We start from the raw sequence: 13,217 nt of genomic DNA, 5'->3' as shown, positions 1-13,217 counted from the left end.
CTAATGCATGTATTTATGCCTGTGCGCCTGTGTGTGTGTGTGTGTGTGTGTGTGTGTGTGTGTGTGTGTGTGTGTGTGTGTGTGTGTGTGTGTGTGTGTGTGTGTGTGTGTGTGTGTGTGTGCATTAAGACATGGGGGGGCTTTGTGACACAGGCTGGTAGCAGGTCAGCCGCAGTGTGACTCCTCATTACGCGTACAGCAGGAGGGTGCAAGGTGCTAAAGGAGGTTAACATGGACGGACCTGGACGGGACGAGGAGAGTAATGAGGAGAAATGGCAATTTAATGCCCCTCCCCCAACCCAGTGAACATTATGATAAAAGCACATAGAAGCAAATACAGTGTACGTACGATACGCACTTTTTTGCACTGTATTCTTTCATGCTCTATTGTGAACATCATTTTAAATCATTTGTTTTCCAAATCTGTGTACATTTGGTGGTATGTTCTATTAATGTCAGTACTGCAGAACTACAGCTCACCACTTACATATGCATCTGCAAATAAATTGTATATAAATCAGTCAACATGGCCTCTAAGCCCACTTGCTTGAGTGAATTCAATGTCAAAACTAGAAACAAATTTCCTACGAAAATTTAAGTGTGCCTGCGTTGGCTGGGGGTTTTGTCGCCGTGGTACCGCGAAACGGTGTAAAAAGTAATGTGGTAAGTGGGCCGGTCGTCCCGCACGTTTTGATGTATACATTGGCGGGGCCGTGTCAACCGTGTGGGAGGAGTAGCATTTGGATCCCCTCGGGCGGCCAAAAAAGTAAAGAAAAAAAACAGCAAAATAATGTTTAAAAAATTAATAAAAAATAAACAAAAGTCAAAAAAGGAAAATTAAAAAACAGAAAAATTTAAAGTAAAAATGAGCATCTAAAACAACATTTGAAAAAAATTTGATAATTTTTAAAAATATATAAACAATTACTTAAATGGGTTTGAGTGCTTGTTTCACCCACTTCTGAAGGTCTGACGCAGAAAGTGCCCATTATACTATTGTTTGCAGTCCCCCATTTAGGGGGGGTAGGCGAAGTTTGGGAGCATTTCGGGCATTTTTCAAAACCGGAAGGGAAATATCCACTTCCTGTTGTGACGGATGTGTTGGCAGACCCCAATTTAGGGGGGGTAGGCGAAGTTTCAGATCATTTTGGGCACTTTTGAAACCGGAAGTGAAGAGGTCCAAGTCCCGGTTGGACCATCGAGTTGCATACCCTTCAAAAAGTGTTTTGGTGTAAAAAAAAAAAAAAATCGAAAAAAAAAAAAAGTTCGGAAAAAAAAATTAAGAAAAGAAAAAAAATGTCGAAAAAAAAAAAATTTCGAAAAAAAAAAAAGTTCGTAAAAAAATAAAGTCCATGACAAAGTTTGGGGGCGGTACCATGCTGCAAACAGAAGTTACGGCCATTTAAAGCTCGGCCAATGGGAAGACAGAGGGGGCGGAGCTTCAACACACGAAGCTCATTGGTGGTTACAGCTGCCACATGGATTATAGCAGGAGCCCTACAGTCTCTGGGTGGTTTCCCCCCCTCCCCGTAACCGTTAACATGGGAGTGAATGGAGGAGTGAGGATGATGATGGTTAACATGGGTGTGAATGGGGGATGATGATGAAGAGTAAGTCAAGTGAGAATGAGTCTGAATTTGGGACTAAAAGGGGGCGTGGCTACATGTTTTTGCTAATAACGTGGGCGTGGTAACGCGAAACGGCGAAAAAAGTAATGCGGTAAGTGGGACGGTCGTCCCGCACGTTTTGATATATACATTGCGACTAACGAGTAAACCGTGTGGGAGGAGAAGCGTTTTGCGCGGTACGTGCGGCCAAAAGGGGCGGAGTTTAGCTGTTTTTTGCTAATAACGTTGCCATGGTAACGTGTGACGGAAAATCGTTTCCGAGCACACTACTCCCGGCCAAGCCGCACGTTTTGATGTATATATTGCGGCGGTAGTGTAAAGCGTGCGGCTGTTACGGACGACCGAATTTTGGTGCGTGATAGAAACTTGTATTAATAAATCCGGCGGATCTCAATAAGTGTGCCTCTGCCATTAACATGGCAGGCACACTTAACTAGAAAAGGTAAAAAAAAAAGGACCAAGGTCTTTTTCACGGGTTCATATGTTGGATATTCTTCCATTAAAGGCATTTTTGAGCATCTACTGTAGTCAAAATTATAGTCATTACATGGAACCCCACCTCATAGGTTAATACAGTGTCCCTCACCACTGTGAGATTAGATTCTTAATTTAACAAAGCTTTCTACATAATTTCTCTTCAGAATTGGCATCCTTCATTCTTGTGTCACTTGCCGATCTACTGTGTAGAGCAGTACATGCACACATATGCATGCGCGCACGCACGCACGCACACGCACACACACACACACACACACACACACACACACACACACACACACACACACACACACACACACACACACACACACGTTGAAACAGTTGTGACAGAGAGCCCTATGGCTGCTGTGTGATCATGATGACACGGACAGATATGTGAATGTGCGTGCGCTCCCTTTGGTTTAAAGTGAGCCGAGTGTCCCTGATGGGAACTCTGACAGCGCGCACACTCAAACCCCCACCCCCCCCCACCCCCGCTGTGCTCACTTCCGCACCTCTCCCATTCTTAATGTCACTTGACATGACTTGTCGGGCCTGTGTGTGATGACTGTAGCAATCTGTCTGGTGACACTGACGGAAGGGGGAGGAGCTGAGCATGGGAGTGTGGGGCGATAATGCCACGGTAACCACAGTCAACCCACCCCCCATCCCCATTCGACGTGGGGGCCCGTCTCTGCCCGTTACCCCTCGTTTCTCATCTCCCTGACAGGGGCCCCGTGGATGATCAAATGATGAGAGCAGGCTAATTCGTGTCGGAAGTCACATACAATTTCAGATGATGATAAGTGTAAATTGGAAAGATGGAGAGAGGTAGAGAGAGGCAGGTTCGGTGGGAGGTTGAAGCCGTGACACCATTTCATGAGAGAGAAAGCAGGAGACAAAATAGTGTGAGTGAAAACCTTGTTCCCTTGTGCCCTGCTCCGGGAGTGAAGGTGGTTTAAATAAAAAGTGAAACATTTAAATGACAATGTTGAAATATGCAGGCATTGTCTTTTGAAGATTACAAAAATGCTGATGCTCAGAAAATATAATAAATATCAGTAAATATTGATATTTAGCAGCAACTGCAACACAATGGAGCCGTAAGATTCATTTTCACACTCTCAGAGTTAAAAAACACCTTGGATTTTGCTGTGTATTTGGAAAATAATAATTGGGAAGCTAAAACAATATGATAATCCTACTATAATTCTAGTAAGCTGACGGTGGGTGGGTGGGTGGATGGGGTCTTGGGTCTCCGACCAAACTGCGCATGCGTCGTTGTGTGCCAGGTTTCGCGAGAGAAACAAGCAGCGAGGTCTATGAAAACGAGGCCAAACCAAACGAACCCTATAACACCAACATTGGCCCTAAAGCGCTTACAATCGGCAGACATGGCAACACCGACGCCGACGCTACACCATAGACCCCGCCCACTCTCTGCTGTGGAAAGTAAACACTCCAGATTTGTTTCCCCACACACGATGCACATTAGCTCCATAAAGAACGGTTCTATGTCGTTCTCTTCCAGGATCGGGCGAACGTCCACCAAGGCTCCGCTGTTTACCCTTTTGTATACATCGTATCCCAAAACTAATGGTAGATTCTAAACCGCACGGATGTTTAAGGTTTGGTCGCCTGCATAATATTTTAGGTCGCCAGCGAAACTACCCATTTAAATCGCTTATTTATTCAGCCTGTGGCCATGTTTCCCATTGTAGCCAAACCGGGAGCAGTAGTGGCAGCGGACGTAGGGTTTTTTTCCGGGTTGAATGGGAAACATGGCCACAGGTTTCGCAAGAGGAACAAGCAACGAGGTCTATGAAAACGAGGCCAAACCAAACGAACCCCATACCACCAACATGCAACCTGATAATAATGTCCAAAGCATGTCTGTGTATGTTTACATCCATTACTGTGTTGGCGTTAGTTGGGATTAATGTTTATTAGCCAAACCAAGTTCATATGAGCCGTTAGCGTGATGCTAAGCTAACGGACGTTTGGCGCCAGCATGCGGCTAACGCTAATGCTAACGTCGTCATCGTGACTTAATCAACAATGTAAACGTTTCATCAACACACTTTATGAACCTTACTGTGGTTAATATTATCAGTGCTACCCAAGTAGTCCATTGAAAAGTATTATTTTGGTGTATTTTGTGTATTGTAACTTGGACACTGTAACTTAATGGTAGCTGGGGCGACGCGTTGTTGGCTCATGGTTCAGAATGCCTCATGGGTATTGTAGTCATTTTCTGCTATTTCGGTTCTACTGTGATAGACTGTGCTACATTACCTGCTGTTTAATTGTGAATCATATATGCTATGAATATATGGTAATACAATGTTTATTTTCCTGTATTTCCAGGTTTATGACCTGAGTCATCTATGACCTGTGTGTCATCTGTGTGTCCAGTACTTTGTACTGTGTTGGTTAAAAAAGACAAAACACGAGTTGTGACAAAGACGTGTGATTCTCTGATTAATGTTGTTAGTGGTGTAAAATGCCATCAAAAATATACTCAAGCCTGCTGCAGGGCAACAGAAAATAGCAAGCCTATTTTGCTCTTTTATATAGCAAATTTTTATATATATACGAGGGGACGCGTGCCCTTCACCGGGTATGGTGAAGGGCGCCCTTCACCGGGTATGGTCTAGTAATACTAATAATAATAATCCCCTCAAAAGCACACAGAAGCAGAATCAACCGTTTCATTAACATGATCACGCTATGACAACAGACAAACAACCAACCAATATGAAGTGCATTTGGTTGCATTTGAACACTCTGCGAGTTACATTAACACTGAGGCTTTACTGTGAAGAGAAGCGGGTCACTGGCCCGCCACTCTTACCCCAGTCAAACAACCACTGACCTTCAGCCTGGTCTGGAGTTGCTTGACCTCAGCCTCAAGGGCCTGGAGGGGGCCCGGGTTAGCCGGGCCAGGCATGGCCTTGTCTTGGCTGCAGCTCTCTGTAGTTCCTACTGCTGGTGGTGGGGTGGGCTGAGGCAGTCTGACCTGTCTCCACTGCTCCAACTCCATCTCCAGCACTCTCTTCTGCTGCTCCAAGCCTGCCAGGTCACAGGTCAGCTTCTGTACACACATGGACATGGATAGACAGAGGTAGGCTTACTGTAACGCCACTAACAATATACAAACAAACATAGATACAAATAAACACAATGACATTAGACCTGAATTTATACTATCGATCACACGTTGGAGAGAGAATTATTGGGTTATGCCACACTGCTACAGTAACTAACTACCACTACAGCTACAAAAGAAATACCGGCAGTGGAAACAAACGTGACATAAAACCTGTTTACTTCAATTCAGTTTAGTTTCCTTACACAATGATAAACATTGAAGCAGAATTATACAAAAACAAGACAGAATAGAAGAGTGTGGCATCCTTGCCAAATCCTAAGATCGATAGTAAGTTACTATGTATGCTTGTGTTTTGGAATGAAACCACACAAGAACAATGTTAATTTATTGTACGCATAGATTTTCAACTATGACCCTAGTTTCACACTCTTTTTAAGTTTCACTTTCACTTCACCAGGTTGCTCTGTTTCGTGATGTCTGTGATTGGTGTACTTTTGAGGGGACAGGACAGACATACAGTACATACAAATAGATAAACCAGGTAGGCAAAAAAAAGAAACTGTAACGAACTTATTCAAAATGCATTTCAAAGTAACTTTTATAAAGGAGCGATAAGGACCGTGAGAAAGGACAACACTAGAGATTGCTGATTCCCCACTAGACATAAACATTCAAACACAATTTTCATTCCACTACACGTGATACATAAATAAGAGACAATGTGAAGACAACCCGTGTGAAATATGCGTTAGCCAGGGGAGAACCGCTGCTGCCTCGGCTTTGAGAGCCAGCCTGTGATTTTAAACACCTATTTTTATGTAAATATGGAGGCAGACAACTCTGTTGCCTGGTCATCAGGGCCTAATTTCTGACTGTGATTGGCGTGCTGAATAGAGCTGTTTTGTGGAATCACCACTGAGCACCTCGGGACGGAGGGAGGTTGCTGTTTTGGACGAGCTGTTGGGCGCTCAACTCCGATCCTGGGGACACAAACTATTGATGTAGTTTTCTATCCTACGAAGTAGTTCACTGGTTCCCAACTCTAATTCTGGGGATCCAGGCCGCTTCCTATTCTAGTCTTTTTTTTCTCTTGCTTTTAAAATTTAGAGTAGACAGTTATTTTTTACCCCCTTTTTCTCCCCAATTTAGTCGTTATGCCAATTAATTCCTCCCCACACACATTTCTGTGTTGTCACTGCTGTTGTATCCTACTGACTCACCTGCCAGTGAGGAGCTCCCTGCCTTCGTTCTACTCTTACCGCCCAACACTCCCCGCTGACAAGTGCCGCCCCAGTCTGTAGGATTACATGCTGGGGGACACATATCTCCCTCCCCGCCAGCTTCCCTACCACGAACACCGGCCAATTGTGTTTGTGTAGACGCCCGACAAAGCCGGATGCACCGCGGTGGATTCGAACCCAAAACCTCTGTGGAGGTGGGCAGGGATTTTACCACTGCGCCACCCAAGCGCCTTCCTATTCTAGTCTAACTGCTATTTAATTGGTTTTAGAATTCCGGTGCTGAGGAGCAAGCCTACTGCTAGTTTTCCATCCTTCAAAATGGTTAATTGGATTCAAATGGTTTCTTGGGTATAAACTGCTCCATTATTTGATGGCCTAACCCTACAATGAAAACTGGGACTGGACTGGAGCCTCTGGTTTAGATTAGAACACAGTCTGATCATGTACAATGCACTGTCATCAGCTAACTTTACATTAGCACTCGAGGTGAGTGCTTTTAACCGCTGACTCGGAGCAAGACTTATCGGCTGCTTGTGAAGGCTATGTAGGACAGTAAGCCACCTCAATGAAGTCTGATTTAATACTGCCACAATTAGCTGAGCTGGTATCATATCAAACACCAGGCATGCTTAATGGGATGAGTACGAGACACGATACTGGAGGATGTGTGGTGTACACGCGCGCCCAGACACACAAAAGGAGAACCACACAGAAAAAAAAACATAAGACATGCAGAGACACTCACACTGAACACAAAATCACTGACGCTCACATTCACTCTGTCACACACACTGCTGAAACCGCAGCGTCCCCTGGGCTTGCTCTCTGCTCTGCATACATGGAGGTTATTGATATCTGGTTGCCGGCTAACACCTTTTAATAGCATCTCCCTTGTTTTAAGTTTCCTGCTCTGTGCTGTGGAAGAGACATGGGACATGTCCCTCAGGACAGAGAGACATAGAGACAGTCGGAGAGAGAGAGAGAGAGAGAGAGAGAATTGAGTAAAAGGAAAAGGTAGAGAATGCAAGTAAGAGTATAATACAAAGGAAAGTACAGAGAGAAAAAGGGAAGAACAAAAGAGTGGGAAGGAGTACAAATTAATGAAAGAGAAAGGGTGACAATGTGTGAGAGCCTGAGGAGAGTTAAAGAGGGCGCAAAAGAGAAAGCGAGGGTCTCACACACACACACACACACACACACACACACACACACACACACACACACACACACACACACACACACACTCCAGTGTGCATGTGAAGAGTGGCATTGATGACACTTCCCGTAAGACAGGCTTTGATTTCAGTGGCCATCTTCATCCCCGCTGAGACTTGACACTGACATGACTCTGATGTACTGCAGGACCATTAGGCTGCAGAAGATGACACCACTATCACTCCCTCTTCTCTCTTTCTCTCTCTGTCTCTCTCCACTGGGGACGGGTCTGACTGGTGTCATTCCAAGTGATAGCCAATCATGAGCAGGATAAATAAGGAGACACAGGCTCCTCAACTAGCTTGAGCACGAACGCACACACACACAACAGTTGTGTGTGTGTGTGTGTGTGCGCGCCATCAGCAACACTTGCCTACCATAACGTACACATTATGACAAATGATTTATCATACCAGCTCCCCAATCAACAGCCACTAGTTCCGCTGTTTGCTAAACCTTTGATGTGACACATAGACACACAAACGACATAAAAACTAAATTAAACTAACGTCTCACGACATACAACTACACGCCCCTCAAATTCTACTCGCACAGTCTGTGATGATGTGTCCCAGGGATTAAAAGATGCAGGATTCTGTCACACTTACTGTCAGCTATGTCTGCCCCCCCACATATAATCTGGTGTAATCCGAACCTCTTACATGCAGTGGGGAGGGCAGGACGTTCCACTTTTTCAGATAACGGCGGTGGCGGAGGCAGGTGGGTGCGGACGGAACAGTCTGTTGGAACGTAGCGAGGTAATTTGGGGGACTAAGTACCATGCAAGGTAGATAATCCAGCAACTAAAATCAGCCTGTATTTGGATGATGGCCGTGACTGACGCGTTCAGATGAGAGGTGGACTAACAACTTAAAATGTTATTACATTTAGATGACTGATTCAGAGCGACTTACAACAACGATTTAGTTCCAAGTCCACCCGTATTATCACCAGTACAAGGGTCTGAGCCATGTGCTTCAACTGTCATCTAAGGATCTTTTTAAAGTCATTCTGGGTCACCTTTTCAAGGATCTTTTAAAAGTCATAATATACGGTGTCACCTTTTCAATTAAACAAAAACTAAATATTTGTGATATAACCTTTCACTGGTTTCTTTATACAACAACCATTCCACATAAATGTACACGTTTTTTGACACGCAATAAATTAGATTCCTGCCAAATTATGATTATCATCATTTTTTTAATTATTTGTCAAACAAAAACAAAAAAATACGGTATTTTATTTATCTTATCTTTTCTATATCAAAATAAAGAATAGTCCAGGTTATGGTAAATGCAGTAAAATGAAAGGTCTATAAAGAGCTTTCTATCACTTCTTTATGAGGTGTACCAATCTGGTTTTAGAGCTAACAACAGCACTGAAACAGCCCTCGTCAAAGTAGTTAATTACCTTAACAGTGATGTAAACAGACCATTTATTTTAGGGAGAAAGGGGAAGGGGGTGCCTATGTTAGTCTCATGAGGGAAATTCAGCTTCAGCTTCACCCAGCTGATGGCTGCTCTAATGGTTATGATGAGTGCTCGAAGGGGAGCAGTTAGGGGTTGAATGTCTTGCTCAGGGACACTATGACTCATAGCCGGGGCCGGGACGAGTACCGGGAACCTTCTGTTTTCCCAGATGGCTTCTCCATTCTGCTATGGCTGCTTCGAGTTGTTAGCCCTGTTAGACCCAGCCTTTGTCACTGGTTGTTGATATTGATAAATAAATAAATAGACTTCTTATTATGTCTGGCCATGTTCTTAAATAATTTTCATTCTGCAGTACCTTAACGACTGGACTGTTTGTGTTTGTCTGGGTAGTTTAAATTCTGACAAGGGTCAGTCCCTGGTCCATTGATTTTTAATCTACAGTTTATGATACAGTACCACCATACAAAGACACATTGGCTGCGTTTCCCAAAGAGATCCCGCATAGGGAGTTACGTGCGGTCCTTACGAAGGCTCCGGTAAGAAGGCTGCCCTAAATTACGGGTGTTTCCTGAACATGCATGTAAGCGCCTCTCTCAACACAGCGCTCGCAGGATCTTAACCGGTCGGAGCTGTCCTACCAATCGATGCCAGACTAACCGATTGTTCAAATTCCAAGTACATGCTCGCAAACGAAGTTTGGCTGTAACAAGTGGGATTGTACTCAGCCCAAAAATAGAATAATGCTGTAAATTAACAAGCTTTAAGCGCTGTTGGTAACTGTGACTGCACAATACCCTTTTGATTTTTAAACTCTATAACGTCCTCTTTCTATGTAGGCTATAATATGAAGATAGTGGTGTACTGTGGATGTTTTAACTAATGGAGCACTTTTTCTACTTCTATTTAATTTACTTGCATAATGGGGACACTTTAGTGTTTTCATATCCATTTACCTTGCAGACGTCACCTCACCTCTGTAATTTAATTCATGAATCCATTATCCAAACTTTTTTTTTAAAACGCCAATTCATGTTGCGCTGCTGTCTCCATTGCGCCTCTATGTGCCCAAAAGATCAGATCTACAAGCTGTCGACACGCCATGACGCAGTAAGTTGATAGCTTGTATGTCATTTTTTTTGGGTGGCGTCGTACTATGTATCTGGGTTTGATTTCCCGAAGCCAGTTAGGAAGCACGTAACGCACTACTAATGAAGGTACTGCGTACGCTCAGTTTACATCTATAGATCAAAAATGAAGAAAACACACTGGTGGTGTCCTTTAAAAGCTACTTAGCGTTGCCAGGAGATGGATACGTCAGACGGGAAAAAGAGGGGAAAAAGAAAGAAGGAGACAGCAAAAGTTCTGTCCATTGACTTTTCATTAAAAAAACCTGTACCTTTCCTATACGTTCAGCACTATTAAAAGAAAAGACATGACAAAGAGCAGCCATTAAAAGGGTCAGGATTCTCAGCCCTCTGACAATTATGACAACAGAAAAGCAGATGAAAACACTTAACGAGCGCCTCACAGAGTACTTACTGTATGTGCACGTATGTCTGAGTGTGGGAGAGTTTGTGTGTTTATTAAGACAACCATGCATGTGAGTGCATAGTGTACTGTAAGTTTCTGTAAGTTTCTGTATGTTTCTCTGTGTGTGTGTGTGTGTGTGTGTGTGTGTGTGTGTGTGTGTGTGTGTGTGTGTGTGTGTGTGTGTGTGTGTGTGTGTGTGTGTGTGTGTGTGTGTGTGTGTGTGTGTGTGTGTGCGCGCGTGTGTGGATGCATGTCTGAGTGTGTCAGTCAATGCAGGCCTGAAACTGTATGTACTATATATAGTGTCTGTGTGCGCGTAGTACCGCGTACGTGCGTGCATGCATGTGCATGCATGTGCGCGCGTGTGTGTCAGACAGTGCAGGTGTGATGGTGGCGATGCTGTGTGTCTGACAGAGAGGTCTGTGGGGACGGTGTGATGCTAGTGGCGTGACTGACTGATGAAAGTGTCACCGCGCTGTTTGACACATGTTCCACTTAGCAGTGAGCCAACAGACAGGGCACAGCACGGCACAGCAAGGCTCGGCACGGCAAAGCACAGCCTCTCTGCCCAGCCCAGTCCTCAATTACTGTACACTCCCAGCTGTTTTTCGTTTTGTTTCTTATCTCCACCAGGCCGATCGGCTGAGAGGCGGATATTATGTTATTGCCCCTGTCCATGTGTCCAGCCCACAGTTTTCAAATTGGCCACATGGTGGCGCTCTAATAGGCGATCAAACTAAATATCCCTGAATTCCTTGGATCATGACACAACTACCCATATAGGCCACGCCTAACCAACTTTTCGGAGTAGGGGGGAGGGGCAAAAGCCAAAACTCATAATAGCTGTGCATCCTCCTATGACTTTTCTGTCGTTTCTTCCCCATAGACACACAGGCTACGCTACACGCACGTAAATAGGCGCGCACGCACGCACGCACGCACACACACACACACACACACACACACAAACCCCCCCCCCCCACGGAGCAAGCAGCTCTGTCTCTCGGCAATCGACTTGTCTCGTTAAACTTGAAAAAACAGCCCTCGGTGACGTCTCTGCTCTGTCATGTCAATGAGCAAACTATCTCCATGCCACTAAATAGCACCAGCGCCTACTGTCAGTAATGCTCTCAATTATATTTTGAGGTGGCGCACACACAATTTTGGGAGGATATGTGACTAACATGGTCGCAATTTCGACCTCAGAAGAGGGGATGGAGGAAACTAAAATAAACGATAAATGACAAAGGAGAAAGGAGAGAGAAAGAGAGAGAGAGGGATCAGCACAAACAAGTCTCTGTGAAACTGCCAGGGTGTTTCTCACATGACAGCCCGCGCCCCTGCGCCCCCCACCCCCACCCTACCCCCGCCCCCTGCGGGGGCCATCCTAAGCCAATTACAGTCAGAGAGAGCGCTGGGCCGGAGAGGCGTGCAGGGACCGTCTGGAAACAAGCCCAAAGTCCAGCACCTCCTGCCCTTTTCTGGAGAGGGCAACAAGGCCTGGCTGGCTTTGGCCAAAGTCAGAGCAGCTCAGCTAGTTATTAATACTGCAGGAGATACTGTAGCAAACAAACAGGAAGAAGACAACCACCTCCTCTCTGGACACTGGCTCACACTGTGCTCTGCATTCTGTGTTATTGACTCAGTGTGTGTGTGTGTGTGTGTGTGTGTGTGTGTGTGTGTGTGTGTGTGTGTGTGTGTGTGTGTGTGTGTGTGTGTGTGTGTGTGTGTGTGTGTGTGTGTGTGTGTGTGTGTGTGTGTGTGTGTGTGTGTGTGTCATTACTGCTGTGTCTGGGTTTGGGGAGGTCTTGTTGGGGCCCTGTTCTATCAACTACAGGGGCAGGAACACAGGGGCCACTTCCTGGGCAGAGGAGGTTGCAGGGGCCACACTCAACAACAGCGTACACTACACTATACCCCCCCCACACACACACCCACACACACACAAACACACACACCTAATCAGGCCTCCAGTGGGTCTGGATTGGTTGCTGCCATGACTACAATCACCAACTGGGGCCTTCTGCTAGTCTGACTAACGTGTGTGTGTGTGTGTGTGTGTGTGTGTGTGTGTGTGTGTGTGTGTGTGTGTGTGTGTGTGTGTGTGTGTGTGTGTGTGTGTGTGTGTGTGTGTGTGTGTGTGTGTGTGTGTGTGTGTGTGTGTGTGTGTGTGTTGTATAGTGTAGTGTACACTGTTGGAGAGTGTGGCCATGACAAGGAAGAGTTTGGTAGAGTCCAAAGTAGTCAGTGTTTTATTTATATTGCAGTGCTGTCTAGTTTTTTGTATCTGGAGGTAAGGACTAAATCATTGATGTGTGTGTGTGTGTGTGTGTGTGTGTGTGTGTGTGTGTGTGTGTGTGTGTGTGTGTGTGTGTGTGTGTGTGTGTGTGTGTGTGTGTGTGTGTGTGTGTGTGTGTGTGTGCGAACGCGTGTGTTTGTGTGTGTGCGCGTGTGTGAATGAAACGGCTGGCCACTCACAATGGCAACTAGTGACAACGCTGTGGAGAGCTGGACTGTTCAAACATTCAGTGGCAAGTGGGAATTGAGAGAGAGAGAGAGAGAGAGAGAGAGAGAGAGAGAG

General features: G+C 45.2%; 1 protein-coding gene across 1 annotated transcript in view; it reads right to left on the bottom strand.

The window, feature by feature from the left end:
- The window catches only part of cntln (centlein, centrosomal protein), a 147,714-nt gene that overhangs the window by 41,186 nt on the left and 93,311 nt on the right, over positions 1–13,217 (bottom strand). The window contains exon 19 of the mRNA XM_084046775.1: positions 4,981–5,199. Coding sequence (XP_083902901.1) covers positions 4,981–5,199 — 219 coding nt within the window. The remainder of the gene's footprint in view (positions 1–4,980; positions 5,200–13,217) is intronic.

The sequence above is a fragment of the Gymnoscopelus microlampas genome (genome assembly GCF_963454915.1).
Source record: "Gymnoscopelus microlampas genome assembly, chromosome: 2".
Taxonomy (NCBI): Eukaryota; Metazoa; Chordata; class Actinopteri; order Myctophiformes; family Myctophidae; genus Gymnoscopelus; species Gymnoscopelus microlampas.
The sequence above is the reverse complement of the archived record's forward strand: the minus strand, read 5'-3'. Positions and strand labels throughout refer to the sequence as shown.